Raw genomic sequence first — 20,254 nt, 5'->3', positions numbered from 1 at the left:
TATACCATCCTCCACCAGCACTGCCTGAAGTTAAAATAAATCATTACCTCTGCATTCAAATACACACTGATAACAACGTCGACTCAAATTGCATCTACTGTATGTACATTTAAAGTGACAGAATTACACAAAAATTGAGTTCTTGTATTCAGCTAAGGATTTCCTCACTGTGTTTAGTTTACTTATTCACTACATGAAATTTTCATTCATTTCCCTTTAGAAATAAGAATTACCTATTTTCTAGAGGATTATAATTTATAAATACATGTGCACTATTTAAAAAATGAAACTAGTATTTTTCAATATACATAAGCATGCAATTATTTTCTTGAGTAATTTTGCTGTTTCCTATGAATTCATGAAAGTCTGAAGTGGAAATGAAGCGGGCAGACAAAACACAATGTAGGCAAATTTTATCAAATTCACATATAGCTTTATTCCTATATTCAAGTATGTGAGATGGGGTATTAACCTTAAATAAGGACAACATCAAATTAGAATTAGACAAACATAAATTATTTTCTGCTCAATAAAAATCAAAGTGTTGACTGATTGCCTAAATCAAATAATGACTTAGTACTGGATGCATAAAACACTCTTTAAAAGCTACATAACTTTAGAATAAAACTTTAAAATCCTGTATTTTGAAAAATATTTCACTTAAGATCTTGAAAATGTTCCCGTTTCTCTGTCTTTAGCAATTAATCCTACTCAGAAACACAGTTTGGAAGACAGAACTTCAACACAAGTAGTTTATTTTCTAAGTCGCTATCATAAAAAATTACCAGGAGAACAAGTTACATATTTCAAGTCCGCTTTATTTTTGTGATAATTTGTTGTGATGGTTGTCAGTCAATTACTCCCTACTTGTTTCAATAACCTCTGTCAAGACCATTACTTTTGTTCTCTTCTAGATAAGTAGCTCTTTTCTGAGTAAAAGTAGCAAACAGTGTATCCATCATTCCCAAAACTTCTAGTAGTTCTTCTTGATAGTCAATCTCTTTTCCTATGGCTTCCTGAAGTTTCAAGAATTGTCTATCAACAATCGCTGACTGCCCAACCACAGGCTGATAAATGTCTGTAAAGAAAAAGTCATTTAAGAATCCACATGACTACAAAAATGTGAAGATTGTATTAGCTAGTTAGAGATGCATTTAAGGAGTCTTGCGCAAGTCCAACATCGTGGACAAGTAAGACATCTTTAATGGTGTTCTGAAAACAGTTTTAATTATGTATGTACTCACAGTAACAGTTAAAAAGTTAAACTAACAGAAACAGAAGTTTTTACAACCTCAAATACTATTTTTACCTCTCTGGAGAAGTGGAAGTCACTTGTACTGTGGAAGTATAGAAACAAGAAGTATCAAAGATGCTTAGAGACCATAACGAGCTTCCTGCAGCCACTGCCTATCAGATACTGACTGTGATCAGTTATTTAGCAGTAACTTTTTGAATCATTCTTTTGACACTTGAGTTCATACTTATAAACAAATCCACAAAGGTTTGGTTTCCTAAAAATGTAACATTTTTACATTGATTCCAAGTTAGCTACAGGGCTTTCAGAATCTTGTGTGTGTTGTACTTACCAGTGATCATATCTGCAACAGTCACCAGTACAGAAGTAAATCTAGGCTCAATCACACGCCTGCAAAATTAGAAGACATCCCAATTTTACTGGTTTTGCCAGCCATATTCCTCCCACCAACAAGCAGCTTTCTCATACAGGCATACAGATAACTTTTTCTTCATCATGGGACAGGAGTCAGAAATGCAAGTCAAAAAAACCCTACATATGTGGTGTTTACCATCCTCCTTTCAGGAAGGCAGTGAGAGTTGGAGGACTGACAAACAACTCACATATATGAAGACTCGAGTTTCATCGAAGAGACAGAAAATAACAAGACTAAGAATGTCTGGCAAAGAAGTAAAAGATACTCTCTCATACTATCAGCAAAATTGTTTTGTGCTAACAGGTAAACTATTTCAGTACTATCCCAGACCCTGGTACCAGAAAACAGAAGGCATATGAGATTTCAAGAGTACCACTATTCCACCCATGACCTGTTGAGACTCTGTGGCAAAAGAAATACAGGTCTCAAAATAGTCAGAACTCAGGTTAAAATAATACCTTGCCACAAAGGTAAGAAGGAGATTAATTTGCTTCTCATCTCGGCCTGCAAGCGCACTCCTCAGTGTTCCTCTGCGATGCAGCTCCTGCATGACTGCAACAGTAACTTCAGGAGTATAAAGCCTGATGGGTGGCTGGAGATATACAAGAAGAGTTTAGTACCAAAGCAACACCTTTACACACAAAACAGGGCTAATATCAGCAAAACCAAAAAGGAATGCATGCAAGTTTGATTCCTTTCTAGTCATACACTGAAATAAAATCAGTTTGACATACAGAAAAAATCCACATGAGATGACAGCACACAACTCTGAGACAAAAACCAATGCCTTACCTCCAGTACTGCATCAAGGGCCTTGGAAGACTGAAAGCTCTTCAGCAGCTTGTCATATTTCCTCAAAACACGTTTTACAGGTTTACTGACACAAAAATCTTCCTAGAATTGAAAGACGAGTTCAGAATAAGACACATACACACATGATGGATTAGATGTATTACCATATCTTCCCTCCCTTCCCTGTCTTCGACTTAGCACGCTCAAAAAAAAAAAAAAAACCCAAAACTTTTTGAGCAGTACTTCAATATACATTTTCTTACCACCCCATACCTGTTTTGGCATGTAACTTCTTCCTTTCACATAGGTTCTATATGCTGGTTGTCTTTTCTTTTGAGACTTTTCTTTCCTCTCTTCAGGTTTTCTGTGTTTAACATTTAGTACCCCATTGGTCATACCCACAACTATGGTTTCATCTTCAGGCTGAAATGAAGAAATCACAGTTAGGAACGTAGTCTTTTATTTGATGATGCAGGCTCTATCATGCAGATTTTAAGTTTTTATGCTTCATGATAAAGTACCATGAAGAATATCTAATCACAGTATCATAGTAACTTAAGTTGGAAGGCACCTCAATGAAGTCCTGTGCTCAAATACCTTGTTCAAAACAGGGACAACTTCAAGGCTATGACTGTAAGCAACACTATCCATCTAATAAACCTTTAACAAATACCTAGAGGGACTACAGCCTGAGTAGTGAATCAAGCTCAAATATGCATTAACATCTTTGTGTAAGTATAATCTGTGACAGTTTTTTTCAACGGTGTACAGCTGCCCTTGTCTATTACATGCCATAGATCAGACATTAACATCACCGGTAAGAAAGCTATCATAGAACAGCAGAATTTTGAGAAACAAGTGAAAGTTGTTCAAAATACTAGTCACTGGTAAATTTCACCTACATAACAAAGGTTGCATGTATTTGATGCTAAAGATTATAATTTTAGATGATGCACTGGAGAAAAACACGGATCTGCTACTATTAACAGATAACTCTATGAAAACATTAAATGTTGGCTGAATACTCAACTGCTGGTGAGAAGAAAAAGAAAACTAAAAAGCGTTAGGAATTACTTCAGAAGAAATAAAAACTAGAAAGTCACTATGCCACTGAATAAATCCATTGTTTACCCACATCTTAAATCCTATGTGAGTCACTGTCAAAAAACAGTAGCAGTTTCAGAATAAAAGTATCAAAAAAAACCACGGAGAATAAAAGATTGGCTTGATTTGAGACAGAACTCTTCAATATGGGAAAAAAAAGACAATCGAGGAGGGATATGATAAAAGCCTGCAGAATTATGACAAGTATGGATGGAGATCAGCTGGTCAACGTCTCATTTAGGGGCATCAAATGAAGCTAATGAAGGTTCAAAAGAAAAAAAGGAGGCAATTCTTTGCTCAAGTAGCACAAAAGTGGAACTCCTTGTCAAGGAATCTAATGAGGTTTAAAAGTTTGTCCAAGCTCAAGGGAGACTGGGCAGGTTTATGTAAAAGAAATACTTTGAGATACACAGGAATTACACTCTGATGAGCTAATTTCTCATCTGAAAATTAGCCTGGAGGTTGGGAGAGTATCAGGAAACTTATCATACACACTTGACCTGGTTTTAGTTTTCTATACACATCTACTTCTGGCTACAGCTGAAAGCAGCACCTGGAATTAGACCAGCCTTTGGTCTGACCCAGTTGAGCCAGTCTTATGTTCTCATGTGACCATTTAAAATTCAAGTGTTTTAGTCAACAGGAAACAAAATATTTTGTTTCAAAAGATACACACACAGCTTTAGAGATGCCATACTACAGGTACTGCACATTTTGCAGCTGCTTGCTGTAGAGGCTTCAACAGTACAGGGTTTTTTTGGTTCTGTTCCCTTCACTTAAACTAAAATAATTCCAAATTCATTTAGCTCTAGCTCCCTAAGGAACAAGAGAGGAAATGAAGAAAGGAAGACACCCCTTCACATACACGTTCCCCTAGGCTCCAGAAAAGCAGAACAATAGTAAAGTAGCAAATGTAGTAAAGATCCCTCACAGTCCCTTTCACATGTCCTTCAGAGACTACGAAAAAGGGTAACTACATGATGACAGCATTGTTTTAAAAATGGAGATGCTAGCCTCCAAATTTCTGGCCAGCAGGTCACTTTCCCATTGAAACTCAAAACGTTTTGAAGAAATGAGAATCTTGGTTTTCTGTTTCCAGGACAGTAAGATGCATGCCTTGGCAAACAAGTTTGTTTATCCTCATACCTCATGTCCTCTCCTCTCTTCCTCCTCAGAACAACCTGACACAACCTTTTAAGACAAATTCACCCTATTCTAAATTTCTCAACAAATGAACTACTTTCTTTCTTTTATCACTACCACACAAGAGGACTCACAAGGTTCCTTAAAGGCAAAAGATGACTATAATCTTAGTCAAACAACTTCCCTCTAAACTGAATACTTCCCCTATGATAAATACTGTCTTTGATAAATGCACAGTTTTGTACAGATCTGATCAAGTAACATCTGGTATCTGAATGTATTATGTTTAAAAACTTAATGCATTTTTTACTCAGGAGGAATATATTCAGTCACCTCACTTTGCATGTACAGCATTCTGAAACACCCAACAGCAATGAAAGCAAAAATTAATTACTCCAGTGACTTAAAAGGTATCAGTAATTACCCTGCCTAGAAAAACATCTAATACACTTACCGACAATGCAAGACTGAGGATAGATGTTGCATAGTTAAAGCTGTGGACTACTTTGTAGGAAGTAGTACTGTAAATCTTCACATGCCTATAGAAAAAAGTAATGATTAAAACCTCATTACTAATGCCTTGTTGTTGACACTTTACAGGAATTTCATCACACTCAACTTCTATAGATCATTAAAGGAAACTGAGTATTTATTTATACAAAGCATTCTTCAGACTACCACTGAGTTTCTTAGCTATTACCTCTCCTGCAACAAAAAAGTTCCATTAAAAGATACACAGAAGTCAAGAAAGGATTAACCCCATCCAAGAAAGATGAAAATGGGGCAAAGGCAGAAGAAGAAATTGAAAGCAGATGTAGTGACTATCTGACTTCAGCAATGCTTATTATGAATTACTAAGACAGCATTTCTTCAAATTTGTTCTTAAATTTTAAATGTAAGATCTAATGGCAATGTCTGGAAGTAAATCCATAGATATTCTCACACATGTCTGCTCTTTAATGATTTCGTTGAAGGCAGGAAATATTAAACAAATGGGAAAACAAAACATTATCTTACAACAAGTATGAACTTCAGTGTTGTGAGCACTGAATGACAGCTGCACAGCTAGTGTGATCCTTCAGCTTATGCTTTGTAATCATAAAGTCTGAGGAAGCCTGGGAAGTACAGGAGGGAGGAAGAAAACAGACCACTCTCATTTCAGACCACTTTGTATTTCTGATGTTTCAGACACAACAGATTGAGTACTAGTACTCAGCAACTCAACCCAAACAAATGAACAAAAAAAGCACAGAGGACATGTTTCACCTGTGCACCTTGGGTGCAAAAAGCAACAGCACAGAGACACAAAACCCAGGCTCTTTAAAGGTGAATACTAATACACTTTCAGTTATTTAAACTGTATTAAAGTAAAGTTAAAACTAGGTACTTCACAGAGACTGAAAAGGTCAGTTTAGAGATTCAGAAAAGTTAATTCTTATTCAGAAGTTCGCCATATATGCATCCTCAAACAGCACATGCAACCCTTACTAACGTTCAGGCTAATATGAGAAGGTTCATGTGTATTGCAGTATGTACCTTGGCCCAAAGGCATATTTTCAACTTATACCTCTAACAGCTGAAAGTGTTTTAAGCGCAAAAAACATGCACAGATTCACACATGTAAAATAACTTTCAAAGGCAAAAAGTCTTAAAGAATTTAAATCACAACACAGACACAAAATATACTAACCTGTCCAGGGATCCTGACAATAACCTTTGCCCAGAGCTGGTAAGGCATAAACAAGTTACAGTTTTATGGTGATTTTTAAGTGAAACTAGCAACTGTCCGCCTTTTAGCACATCCCAAACTTTGACGTATCGACCTCCTGTGAGAAGGAAGCACACAAAACTGTTTGACACACGTACACATTTACACTTCTCTGGAAAAGTTTTCACATAGCAGTACAGTGCCTCCTTTGTAACACCTTTCTGAACCTATTCACCATCCCCATCCATTGTGACCATCTCCTGGGACAAGACACGTTACAAGCCTGCTCTAATTTTTTAGGTCATTCTGCAGGCACAGCTGAACAATTAACATACTCATTACCAAAAGAAAAATATCTAGATACCACTGGGTTACAGGTTTTCTGATGCAATGGCAAGAAGAAACAAAAAAACTTGTCATCATTAAAAAGGGGATACAGTCCCATCTTTCCAAAACTTCTTAAGTATGTTCATTCCTTCACTTTAGCACTGGGCTAATTAAAGTCTGTATCTTGTATTTAAGAATTATTTTATTGGAGTTTTTTTTGGACCAACTACAAGAAAATCAGATCGGAGACAAAAGGGCATTTACCTTCACCCTCCACACCAACACAGATTCCTAAAGATGATCTTTGAGAAATCCACCTGTTGCATCACTTACCACTTCATTACCGAAAGAAAACACACAAGTATTCCTCAAATTAGGGCCACAGAAAATAAACTCGATTTCACTGAAGTACCTGCAGATACTAGAAGCCCACCAGAAGGAAACAGAAGCACACTCTCCACAGGCTGACCATGTTCTATTGTCATGACACTACTTTTTGTTCGTGCATCAAACAGTTTCACAGTGTGATCATAGGAACCTGCAAACAACACCATAAATAGCTTCAGTTACATAATCTCAATTATTTCAGCAACTAAAACAGCTACATCCTATAATCTGAAGTAGCTCCTGCCAAACAGAAACAATTTTGAACCATAAGCTTAGAAATCCCTGTGGTTTACCTTGGTTAATTTGCAGCCTTCAAGCAATACAAGTCTTCTAATTCTACCCTAGCAACATGTCAGGCCTTAAAAGTAATTTAAGTCTGGATTTTATTTCCCTTCCAGTAATCAAGTATATTTATAACAATAATCATCACGCAACCTGAAGAAACCTAGCCTCTTGTGCCTCCTAAAGTAAGGAATACTTTTTTACACAGCAATTTACCACAGATTAATAGAAAGCTACTGCTAGGAAAATCAAAAGCTACTGGTTTCAAGTAACTCCTCACACAACCTTTCATTTTTAAGTCTGCCAGTTCTGGTCTATACAAACTACAATAGTACTACTGTCCTCCTCCAAAACCGCTTAAAACAATTCAGTCAATCCCAACTAAAGGATGCATTCACAATATTTTCTTAAAATTTTCACAGCCCAGTCAGAACAGTCCCATTAACCTTAACAGGCTAAAGCAGTAATGTAGAAGAATGACTGCAGAAGCGTGGCCCTAGAATCTCTGAAGATCTGCACAATCCAGGCCTGGTATTAGAATAGGCCTGTAATCAGAATTGTACTGAAGTTGCTGTGCTGAAGTTAACAAGAAAGGTAGCCTTGAGCTATTCTTGAATCCTGAGACCAAGTAATTATGTTGTGCCAACAGGCCGTGGCTGTAACAAGCTACAGCTGCTGGCAAAGCAGGTGCAGGGCCAAGAAAGATAGGGACCGGTCTGGGAAAATAGGGAGTAACAAACTACAAGGCTGCAGCACAGCAACACAATTAGCTACATGGATAGAATGCTCATTTTAGTCATGATAATTAGGGGTGTGAGAACCGCGCATGTTTAGAGACTACTACCCAATTATATTTCTGCTTTATGAATATGCATGTGTATCGGTTCTATATAAGTAGTGTTAGAAACTAATAAAGTTGAGCAAGATGCATAACTCATATTGAGTGTCTTGACTCTGGCGAACTCTTCTTCCAACACAGTAAGATGTTAAAAATTAGTTCATTCAGATCTTCTCTACAAACAGCAGTGTCAAACTTAAAAAGCAAGCAAAAAGGAAACAAAGCAGGAATACAGGTCCTTCATATTTAAAATATAATAAACAAGATCCTACTGTATCAAAAACTATCTTCCTGCATTTTTCTTCAATTCAATCCAGAAGAAGCATATATAAAAAAATTGATTCAAACCTGTTATAAAGACATCTGCGTTCACTTTACTTGCACAGCCGCATCTCACATAGTCAGTGTGTTCACTGTAAGAGACGATGTCCGTACCACTTGGAATATCCCACAGATATGATGCATAATCATCACCACCAGAAAATATTCGGTATTTATCAGACAGGAAGCCCACTACATGAACAGGTCTAGAAACCAAAGCCCACAATATCCAAAGTTAAATTATATACTTGTTTCCAGAAGAATTGGTCTGTATGAAGAGCTTATTAAAGTATTCTCATCAACTTAAAAGTCAAAGCATTTACTGTTGGAATTTACAAAGCCTCTCTTTAGAGATTAAAAACACTTTAGTTTTTGTATTTCCAGCTAGAAAACGGTCATGCTGACCAATGCTTTATCTAGGCACTGATATGATCAGCCTTAAAGGTTTTACAGGTCTACTAGAAGCTCATTCAAAAGCTGTAATTTCTGCTGGGATCAGTATTATTCAGATTTTCAGCAACCGGCAAAGCAGATTATGTAAATACACCAAACATGCTTATGCACACAAAGGAAAAATAACACTGTCTTACTTAGTGTGACCATCAAACTGTCTCAGTGGTGCTCTTCCACTAACGTCAAAGAGGTGAATGCTACCTTCCTCGCTGCCAGCAACAAGCAGATTGCCATCATCTCTATACGTGGCACAATAAGCAGCATCTTTGAAGCGAGAAAATGTTTTCATTGGCTCCTGAGAGTAACGACCGTAAATGTGGATCTAGCAAAACAAGAAGCCGTTAAGTTTGCTCATATGACACCAACTGAAGGACAAGAAGATAAAAAACCTCAGAAAAACCACTTACCCTTGAGGAGGCTGTGACAGCATAGTTATATGGAGGAACTGGGGAGAAGTCAATCTTATTTATCGCACCAAACTCCTTTATCTGAACAGGTGTCTAAAACAATTGCGATAAAGATCATTAAATGCACATAAGCACCATCGAAAAATGAAAAAGGCAAAACAAAACCTATCCTTCCTACAGAAAGCTCCACTCAGAACCGAATCACGTTCCATTCACGCACTACAAGTGCCCCACTAACCGTGTGTTCTGAGGAAATGAAACACCTCGCTCGCTCACGCGTGTTTCAGAACGCTCTGAGCAGCTGCACGAAAGCGGATAACACGACACCCTTCAGCCGGTACCTGCGCCTGCCGGGCCCAGGCGGGGCGCCCAGAGGCCTGCTCCCGGCCCGCTGCTACAGCGCCGCTTCCCACCCAGCGCCGCCGAGCAGGCGCGGACGGGCACGCAGAGGCCGCCCCCAGCGCCCCGCGGGCTGCTGCCTACCTTGTAGCCCCGCCAGTACACCGTGTCCTGCGTGATCCGCTCCCCGAGCCTGGGGACCGCCGGGACCGCCACCGGCTTGTACGTGGCCATGGCTGCGGAGGAGCGGGTGGCGCCGGGCGGGGCGAAAGCCTGCGCAGCTCCTCCTCAGGCAGCGGCGGCCGCCGCGTTACACCCCGGCCTGGCCCGGCGGGTGCCCCTCCAGGAGGAGCTCGGTGTGGGCGCCGCCAGGAACGAGGGCCCACCGCACCCCGCCGCCTGCGCCGCTATGGCGAGCCCCACGCCAGCCGCGCAGAGAGCCAACACGTGTGGGCGATGCGTCATCAGGGGGCGACTCTCCGCAGCCAATCGCCGCCGCGCCGGGGCAGTAGGACGTCACTTCCCCCGCCCCTCCGCGGCTGGAGCAGCGGCGCCGAGGCGAGGTGCGGTGCGGTGCGGTGCGGTGCGGTGCGGTGCGGTGCGGTGCGGTGCCGGGAGCGGCGCGGTGGGCCCGCTCGCTCCAGCCGGGGGGTCCCGGGCGCCCGATAGTCTGTGGCGGGCGTTGCCGCAGCCGCAGCCCGCCTTCGGGCCTTTCGCCCCGGAGCTGGCGGCCCGTAGGGCGGGTGGAGCTCCGGGAGTGCCCGGGGCTTTCAGGCCGCTCTGCCTGCCCGGCGCTGCCGCGGAGCTCCGAGAGAAGCCCCGGGTGTTCTGGGGTGTTTTACTGTCATCAGGCTGAATGGGGTTTGTTGTTTGACCACGCGTCTGTTTGAAGCCACTTATTTTACTCGCGGTATTAGAAGGCGTAGGAATCGTAAGTGACATAAAGTCACTTAAACTATTCCTTCAAGTCTAATGTTTTTAGGAAATAAAATAATATTCTCATTATATCTTGTTACTGTTGTGGTATAAGTGTGATTGACTGTGGTGGGCTTTCTGTTGCAATCAAACTGATAATTTTGTGTTTAGATGAAACTCGTACTGCCTTCATTACAAAATTTGGCTTAAATATCCCCATGATAAAACTCCAATGAAGGATTTGATCAATAGCTTGTAACAGAAGTAAGACTGATATTTCAGCAGGGTTTTTGACTATCAAAGCCAAAGGCCCTAAGCTTAGGTGAAACCAAGTTTGGTGTATTCTTATGCTTTACTTCACCAGAACATTGTTAACCTGTGTTGTGTGTTGCAGGTTGCTCAAGCGTCTGGATCTGACTAGATACAGTTTGGTTGGCCAGAACTGCTCTTGGCTAGAAACTATGAAGAAGAATTTTGCATAAAACTTTTACAGACTAAGACCATGGCATCTTCAACAAATTTAGATATTGGGGCCCAGTTAATTGTGGAGGAATGTACAACTAGCTACAACCTTCCACCCATGCCAGACATTAAAGTGGAGCATCAGCTTGAGTCTAGCACGGAGGAAAGCCCAGCTCAGAGTGTCGCAATGGGAATGAAATTCATTTTGCCCAATAGATTTGATATGAATGTCTGCTCACGATTTGTGAAATCTTTGAATGAGGAGGACAGTAAAAATATTCAAGACCAAGTTAACTCTGACCTTGAAGTGGCATCTGTCTTATTTAAAGGTTGAACTTCATGATACAAATTACGTGTGGACTGTGTCATTCTGTTAGCTGTTATGTTTTTTTTAAAAGAAAAAAAGCCTCAGCCTTATATGTGTGTTCATCAGTAAAAGTTTTCTAAAATTTGTTCCCCTAACACTTTTATTATATGCTTAATGGATTATTAACGCAAAATTAATTTCCCCAATATTACTCTTAGATGATGTTTTTAAACTTATTTTGGTTGAAAAAGTAGTGGCACAAAAAGTCTCTAATGTAGTTTAATAAGAGCCAATGCTGATTATGAATACAAGCTTACTTCTTTTGTATAGCACGTCCTACAACATGCTACACATGGCTGAATGTATGTATCTTTACAAAATACTACTGAAAGCAATATATGGTCATTTATTTCGGTTTCAGTAGCTTTCTGCAACATATTTTATCTTTTCACTGGTACAGTTACAAAATTAAATGTGGCTGTACAAAGCCTGTAGTTGTAGTGATTGGCTTACCAGTCCAGCTTCATACTGCTTTAAGATGAAGGTTGCTCTGATTGTGTATCCCTGCAGCTCATCTTGAGCTATTGCTGGCAGCTTCATCAGAATTGATCTGTGCTTTTTTGTGGCTGAGCATATCAATGGAGAACAGAATTGAGACTTCTATTTTCCCTTAACAGTTGTGGTTTCCAGTGCTCGCTGCCCTATTTCAGACTGTTAGTAATGTATCTTTTCCCCAAGGTTGAATTTGACAAATACAAAACACAGACCTGTTGTGGATTTTGATGGTTTCTCTGACTTGTATTGTTTGGCTTCAGTTCAGCCACTGTAAAAATCAAACTTTTTTTGATTTGCAGGCCCTAAGAGCTTACTATTGGAGCTGCAGACCTGAATGGCAAACTTAAACTGATCAGCAATAGGGTTGTTTTTTCTTGGGTAACATTTGTGGACCCCTTAGAATTAGTCCTGCAGATCCAGGGACCACAGGTCAAAAATCCTGGTAGGTCTCTTAATTTGATCAAGTCAGCTGTAGCTATTGGATTAGCAAACAACACGTAATTTCATTTTTGTCCTGTTACGCTCTACTTCTTTCAGTTGGTTCTCTCCCTGGATTTGCACTTGAGTTTATGATCTAGCTAGAAAAGTTAGAACAGATGAACAAAGCAGTACTGAATGACTTCTTGAATTCTACGTGGTGACTTGCTGTTGCATTTTATGTAAGTTAGTGTGGAATATGTCTCTTCCAGCTGGATAAGTATTCGTAAGGCATTCATAATGCAGTTAGAGTTTTATCCAACAGGAATGGAAGGAGTCCTTGTAAAGAAAATTAGTGAAGGTCAACTCCACCCATGTGGTGGACTGGTTAGGCGGTAAGCAAAGGAGTGAACTGAGCAGTTGCCTGACTGCATGGTTGACCAGAGCTGTGTCATGTTATTGTGCTACAGAGTGTTAGTAAGGGCATGTCAGGCTAAGTGAAGCCATTCTACCTGATAAATCCATGCCAGGTGTGTTGAAAACCTAGACAAAGGCTTACCTCATTTAGTCACCAAGGTGTCTCTGGGTGTCGTTATGCCATATAGAACATGGGGTAGCAGCATTGTTTTAGGCTAGAAATAAATACAGCCCTTCATTCTGCTCTCAGAATACACAGTGCAAAAAGCACGTCACAAAGCTTATTTAACATGGGGTTTATGGACCTTGTGAGTCTGGTGCTTTCTAGTTGACTTAGAATCTGTGGCTTGCTTTTAATGGTCTTACTAGCACTGAAATCCTGTCTGTTTTCTCTGTTCAATGTAGCTGAATGCAACAGCCATACTTCTCCTTCCCCTGGTATCCAAGTAAGACATGTTTATACTCCATCAACTACTAAGCACTTCTCACCAATAAAACAATCAACTACCCTAACTAACAAACATAGGGGAAACGAAGTCTCTACAACACCTCTGCTTGTAAACTGTAAGTATCCTTCTGTCTTACTGTTAATAATCATTTTGTGAACTGTGTGTCAGATGCTTGACAGATTTTTTCCAATTTTTTCTTTGGTACTGTAATGAACTTTAATATAGGAAGAAAACATTGAGAATGGTCTTGTGTAATTTCACATGGTTCCACCCATAAAACAGTAATCTACTTGCTATATTGAATTAATGATTGAGGCATATTTTCCAGAAAGGATCTAATTCTTGATTTTAAAAATACAGGTAAAGATTTTTCTGACCCTTTCTATGCTTTAAGTTAATTTGTTTCATGTACTTGTTTTCAGAACTTGTGTATCTTCTACAATTTATTAAAATTAGATGATTGGCAAGTGCTACAGACTGCTGCAAATGTGATGTTAGTCACAGATCTTGAAAGTCAAAAAGGGAGTATTATTTATGGGGGTTTGTTATTCTTAATTGTCAAACATTTTCTTCATAAATTCTCTGTAATTTACTTCATCTATAAATTACTACTTCTACAAATTACAAATCCAATATTTAGAAAATGAAAAGGCCACTTGCGTGGGAAAAATTAATCTGGAGCTGCAACCTAGGCCTCTGAACAGAATATGCAGTCTTGCAGGAAAAAAATCATGTAGTAAATAGGAAGAGGGCAGTGAACACTTAGATGTTATGCAATCATCTAATTTTGTTGTTATATAATGTGGATAACCTGAGCACCTTTCAGATCTGCTCCAAGTTGTAATTATCAAGAACATGCACCTGTGTAGAGTTAACTGTGGGATCAGGTATTTTTTTCTTCATAATCTCTTACGAATTCTTCTGCTTTTAATGCTTGGTACTTTTTATTAAAAACAAAATAAATGTAAAAACCCATTTATTTCTTCCCCTGTAGATGTCATGTTGTGTATAGTTTTGTAATGTCTGATCTGTTCCCCATTGTAGTGATTGAGAGTCACTACTGGCTTTATTGAGCAGCATGACAGGTCTCCTGATGGCATATGATCTCTTAGATATCATTTTTAAACTATACAGCCTTAATTTACCAGAAGATGCTTACTTTCATTTGATAAATGTTCTTAATGTGATCTTTCATTGCTGACTAAGCAGCAGAGAAGAGAGTGTGTTGCCTTGTAAAGATTCAGTGTAGGAAGTATCTTTGCTTTCCAGTATGATTTCTACATTGGTTAAAAATTTACCTAAACCTACAAAACTTTTTGGTTTTTAAGATAGTGATTCTCGTGAGTATAAGCTAAAACCTATCTACAGTCTCAAATGCAGTTTCTGTGCTGCTCAAGCCAATGGACATGTTATGCCCAGCTCCAAATAGAGCAGAAAGAAAACTGGTGTGTGTAACACATGCTTTTGCTTCCCTTTTTGCAGCTTTGTCAGTTCATCAACTGGCTGCTCAGGGAGAAATGTTGTATCTGGCCACGCGTATTGAACAAGGTGAGACAGAGGGAGGTTAAATGCCTGCCTTTTTGCCTTGGGGAAGTTATACCCTGTTGTGCTTGACCTTTTCCCCCAAAAGCTGTATTAAAAAAAAACAAACAAACAAAAAAAAAAAAACAACAGAACCACTCAATTCTGGTACAAATTGAAGGCCATTTGAGGTACCTGTTCTTTGCAGATATAGACTATTGTTTCATATTAGTCTTTATTTGCTCATTGCTATGATTTTGGGTTTCAAATTAAACATTAGCACTAATAGGAGTTGTAGGTAATTCCCTTCCTCCCCCTGCTCCCTATATAGCTATCTAGGTAATCCATGGACATGAGAAGAAAGCATCTATTAGTTCTATCAGAAGATTTAATTTTATTAACTGTGTAATTTAAAACACACTTCTATTAATGGTGGCTTACCTGTTCTATTTCATCAATCAACATATAGAGCTGTATGTTGGCTCACACCTGCAATATAATAGAGCTGCTCTGAGTTTTGTGATAGTCTTCAAGTGTGACATTTCTGTGTCCATAATACATATACAAAATTTCAACTATACATATTGTATTGAATTGAGTATTGTTAATAGTATATTCTTATTGTGTTATTAGCAATCAGCCATGCTTTCAGTGTATCTTTGTTGAAATGTTCAGTGATGCAGGTAATGAGTTGCCAAGTCTATATACTTTGTAATGAGCTGTGTATATGGAAAGCAAATAAGATTCTGAAATGTTAGTAACAGTTAAAAAAGCACATTATGGTGCTATGATAAGCTGAGGATTTGTTTAAGTACTTAAATCTTAGAATCATTTAGGTTGGAAAAGACCTTTGAGATCACCAAGTCCAACAATTAATCCAGGACTGCCAAGTCCATCAGCAAACCACGTCACTAAGCACTGCATCTACTACATTAGATATCTTTTAAAAATTTCAACTCAACTATTTCAGTCAGCCAATTGTTTTAAAAGTTTTTTTCCTTCTTGCAGCTGCACTACAAGTAGACCTTAATGGTTTCCACAAACACCCTGTTGATTCCATGAACTCTGAGGGGAGTGGAGTTGCTTTACAAATTTACAAGACTATGTGGCTTGCTAGTAAAAAAACCTCACTTTTTACAGTACAATACAGAATGTGCTACTTTGTTTCTCAAGCAGCCCTTTTCTTTCCAAAGATAAATTTTCTAGATTACACAGAACTTGTAATATTTCTGAGTAAAAATAGAGCTTGATCTATAGAGCTTAAAAAAAAAAAATAAACCAAAATCTTAAATTTTACTTTAGTTAGTTGTATTTTTTTTCTTCTTTCTTGGACCATTGATATTGCACCACCATTGGGATAGAATTTTGGTTTTAAAGTTAACATGAGAACGACTTTTAGGACACACTGATGCTTCAGTCCATTCACCATTGACATGTCAACACATTTCACCAGCTCATACAATGCGCAGGTGAAAGGGATCACAAAGTTGCATATTTTTCTTTAAACAGAAAATGTAATCAATCATAAGGATGAAGAAGGATTTACCCCTCTGATGTGGGCTGCAGCTCATGGGCAGATAGCAGTAGTGGAATTTCTCCTCCAGAATGTAAGAAAAAAACCTACACTTCATTTTAAATTTCAGTTTTCCTTCCTAAGTTTTCAATGTTGCTATACACTTTAAAGTTGTAAAGTTAAGTTCTGTGTAAAATATCATGTTAAAAAAGGGCATGGTTAATTTGAAATTTTTTTCTTTTTTTTCAGGGTGCAGATCCTCAGATTTTGGGGAAAGGGCGAGAAAGTGCACTCTCACTGGCTTGCAGCAAAGGATACACAGATATTGTCAAAATGCTGCTGGACTGTGGAGTTGATGTCAATGAGTATGACTGGGTAAGACCCTAGCCTGAATTTATGTCGGAGGGTACTCTGGTCCAGAGTTTAAAACAGGGCACAGCACTGGCTTGGGTCTGAAAATTGTTCTACCTCTTCTGAAATATCTGAGAGTTTCAAAACTTAGATAGGGTAAGAGAATTTGTCCCTACTAGTTCTGACTTCTTGGTGAAAAGAGAATGAGCATAATGCCGAATCCTTATAGAAAGGTAAGTTTACAGTCTAAACAGTAGACAAAAAAAGATGGAAATTTTGAAAAAATAGAACATCATTTTTATAGAACCTCTGAAGTATGTTATTGATACATAGAAGTATACTGGTGTGTTAAGGAATTACAATTGCAGACTGCTCAATCATTAAGCGTCAAGGCTTTTCTCTGCTTTTGCAGAATGGAGGTACGCCTCTTCTGTATGCAGTACATGGGAACCACGTGAAATGTGTAAAAATCCTCCTTGGTAAGCAGACTGTCTAAACTGAATTATCAGTAATAACATACTATCACTTGTCATTGTCAGAAATACAAGGGTTTTTTTCCTGTTCTACATAGAAAGTGGTGCTGATCCAACTATAGAAACAGATGCTGGCTATAATTCCATGGATTTGGCTGTAGCTTTGGGCTTTCGGAGTGGTGAGTATTGCAAATGTAAATTCTTTGATTTTTATTTTTACTATTCTTTGTTTTTGTAGCTGCTGTAATAGCCTAGTAGCGGTTTTGCAGAAGATCCCTGTGCTAAAAGTCTTAATACACCTAAATGTATCAGCCCAAAATGGGTAGGAGCTTCTGTCCCCACCTCAGAAAGCCAGGTACCTAGTAAGAAAGCAACACTGACCTGGATTTGCATCTGTGGGCACAAACAGTGGTGTGTAGGGCTGATGCAGCCATGACCCTGACTGCTGCTCCCTCACCCTTGTACAAAGGAGTGTGTGTTGCTCTGGTCAATGCTAAAGAGGCCTGCTCTCTCTCTGGTCAATGCTAAAGAGGCCTGCTCTCACCCTGCTGCTCTTTTGGTTGACGTTACGTGATGTACTTTGCAAAACCTTCTTTCCCCTGTCAGACTAGCTCTAGTATATCTTGGAAGGAGACAGTAATAGTGCCAGGATCAGTGAATTAGGCAACCTTACTTGGCTCTGGAAAACAGAGGCAAAGAAAGAACTCTCCATTGTTTTTCCCTTCTGCTGCCTTCAGTTTGAAAGCTGTGAAATGTCTGCCATTACAGAAATGAACTGAATCAAAAAATAAGCCCAGCACTGCATGTGTAGCTTCTCCAAGCAGAGCCCTGTGCTTGTGGGGGGCAGGGATGGGCAGTAACTTCACAGATGCCTAGATGTAGGACCGCTTCAAGAGTTAAGTCTCAAAATGTTTCACAGAAGTAGTTCCTAATAAACTGGTTTTCCCTACTTTCCATTTATAGGCTTAAAAATTTGCTTTCCATATGCTATCTGCTTATTCAAACCAGAGAACAGATCATCACCTCCAAAAACAATCATCTGCCTTACTGGGTGTATTGTTTTTGCGTTGTATGAGGCTTTTATTTTCTGCAGGGATGCAAACTCTCTTCCCAGGGTGAATTTATTCCTGTCTGGTTTTCATTATATGATTGTACAGAACAAGCTGGCATCTTCCAGGAAAAAATAGCACAACCCTAAAAATGTGAAAAAAACATTGAACACTGATTAACCTGATTTTTTTTCTCTACTTTAGTTCAACAGGTTATTGAGTCACATTTATTAAGGCTACTTCAAAATATCAAAGAGTAGTGGCGGGCTCTTCTGCGGTTCTCAGTTCTTGGCTTGGAGATTTGACCTGCTTTTTAGCCCTGCAATCAGTGACAAGGGTTGGTTGTTTTGTAACTTTACCTCAGCTCAACTATTGGCTGGTTTTAGTTAAGCCTTTTAATATTCTTCCTCTTTTTTTCACTATTGTTCATAGAAATATGAAATGTCATCCTTTCCTTAAATATATTTTGTGTAATTTTAGAAGAAAAAGGCAGTTGTGCATGAAAAACTTTGTAAATAAAACCACTTTTGTCCATCTAAATGTTTACACTGAGTGCAGTGGGTCACACTGTGCTGTCATACTTTATCACATCACTGATACATACTCATGGGAATAAATCTGTTTAGATACTGAGATATATTGCCATAGAAGATAGATCTCTTCACTGTTAATAATATCAAAATGTGCACCATGTGTGATTGTTTTCCCAGACCCCCAGTTAATATTAATCTGTCAGCTTTTGTCTTAAGCTCCATCTTAAAAATCAGACAAAAAGTTGGTAATGAATTTAAGGACTCTGATGATGGTAGTTTAATTCCTAGCTCTTTCCTTCCCACCTGCCTTCCTGTTGTAGTCCTAAAATAAGTAGGCCAGGATGTCCGAGGCAGAAGTTTCTCTGGTGTAAGGAAGCCTAATTGCAAGTGCAGGATTCCTAGCTCCTAAATATCTGCCCTGCAGTGGCTGAAAGCAGACATCAGCTGTCTGGGAAGAGAAGCCAGAGCCTACTGCATTCCAGCATTCTTCAGCTGAAGTGCAGTCCTTTGGATCGCAGGTTGGAAGGGACCATAAGGACCATCAAGTCCAACTCCCTGCTCCTCGCAGGACTACCTAAAACTAAACCGTATGACTAAGAGATGCTCCTTGCACTCTGACAGGCTTGGTGCTGTGATCACTTCCCTGGGGAGCCTGTTCCAGTGACCAACCGCCCTCTCAGTGAAGAACCTCTTCCTAATGTCCAATCTGACCTTCCCCTGACACAGTTTCATTCCATTTCCTTGTGTCCTATCGCTGGTCACCGGAGAGAGGGGATCAGCACCTCTGCTGCCCACTTGAGGGTGTGGATGTCACCATAAGTCTGATGAGTGGCTGAGGGTGGGGACAAGACAGCCCTCCCGTTGAGTCATGATGTTTGGAAAGGGTCCCCTTGCTTTCTGAATTCCTTCTCAGCGAGGAGTGTAGGTGCAGCTGGATCCAGTCCTAGTCTCGCACTTGGTCAGAAGTTTAAGTCTGAAGGATTATGTGTGCAGCCACTTGTCAGTGTTAATGTTTGCCTGTCAGAGTCCAGTTTAAGGACTTTCCCTGAAACAGGTTTTCAAAGCTGAAAAAATAGATAATTTATTAAAGTGACAGATAAGTTTGGAGCTGCTGTTGATTAAATACACCTACTGCGAAAATTAAGCTCAAGTTGAAAATTCAGTGCTTTTGTTAACAGTATCCTGGGTAACATCCAGTGTAGGTGGAGGCACAAATCTTAACAAAGAGGTGTCCCTGCTTGGGAAGAAGAGCAGTTCAGCCTGTTGACCTGTTCGGTAGTTAAGAATTCTGATCCTCAAAAAAAAGAATTTTTAAAATGCCAGATTTTACACTCATGGTGAGGTGGGGCTGTCGGTCACTGTGTGTCAACTGGCCCTTAGCAAGGTGTCGGTTGGGCCCGATGGTTCAGCGTGGAGCGGGGAGGATTGGGTACAGACCCAGATTGATGGTCACAGCTGTGCGGGGTCTTCCTGGCCCTCACAGAAGCAACACCAGGCTGAGAGGCCCCCGCCGCAGCCCGG

General features: G+C 39.5%; 2 protein-coding genes across 5 annotated transcripts; one reads left to right on the top strand and one right to left on the bottom strand.

Annotated features, from left to right (window-relative positions):
• Positions 1-414: 414 nt before the first annotated feature.
• UTP15 (UTP15 small subunit processome component) lies at positions 415-10,212 on the bottom strand. The gene is made up of 12 exons (XM_037374142.1): positions 9,916-10,212; positions 9,433-9,525; positions 9,163-9,347; positions 8,600-8,778; positions 7,157-7,282; positions 6,400-6,535; positions 5,164-5,248; positions 2,736-2,885; positions 2,463-2,564; positions 2,129-2,262; positions 1,587-1,645; positions 415-1,078 (listed from the first exon to the last, which is right to left on the bottom strand). Exons 1-12 carry the CDS (start codon positions 10,003-10,005, stop codon positions 873-875), a joined length of 1,545 nt encoding a protein of 514 aa, XP_037230039.1. The 5' UTR covers positions 10,006-10,212; the 3' UTR covers positions 415-872.
• Positions 10,213-10,286: 74 nt separating this feature from the next.
• Positions 10,287-19,873, top strand: ANKRA2 (ankyrin repeat family A member 2). 4 transcript variants are annotated; one of them, XM_037374127.1, is made up of 9 exons: positions 10,287-10,344; positions 11,081-11,477; positions 13,250-13,408; positions 14,776-14,841; positions 16,324-16,421; positions 16,577-16,702; positions 17,091-17,157; positions 17,250-17,330; positions 18,405-19,873. In XM_037374127.1, the coding sequence occupies exons 2-9, from the start codon at positions 11,189-11,191 to the stop codon at positions 18,458-18,460; spliced, it is 942 nt and encodes a 313-aa protein (XP_037230024.1). In that variant the 5' UTR covers positions 10,287-10,344; positions 11,081-11,188; the 3' UTR covers positions 18,461-19,873. The 4 variants fall into 4 exon arrangements, with proteins under 4 accessions (XP_037230024.1, XP_037230025.1, XP_037230026.1 ...); XM_037374128.1 differs by having other exon boundaries at positions 10,297-10,334; XM_037374129.1 differs by having other exon boundaries at positions 10,309-10,339.
• The last annotated feature ends 381 nt before the right edge of the window (positions 19,874-20,254 follow it).

This window comes from Falco rusticolus, chromosome Z (genome assembly GCF_015220075.1).
Source record: "Falco rusticolus isolate bFalRus1 chromosome Z, bFalRus1.pri, whole genome shotgun sequence".
Lineage (NCBI taxonomy): Eukaryota > Metazoa > Chordata > Aves > Falconiformes > Falconidae > Falco > Falco rusticolus.
The sequence above is the reverse complement of the archived record's forward strand: the minus strand, read 5'-3'. Positions and strand labels throughout refer to the sequence as shown.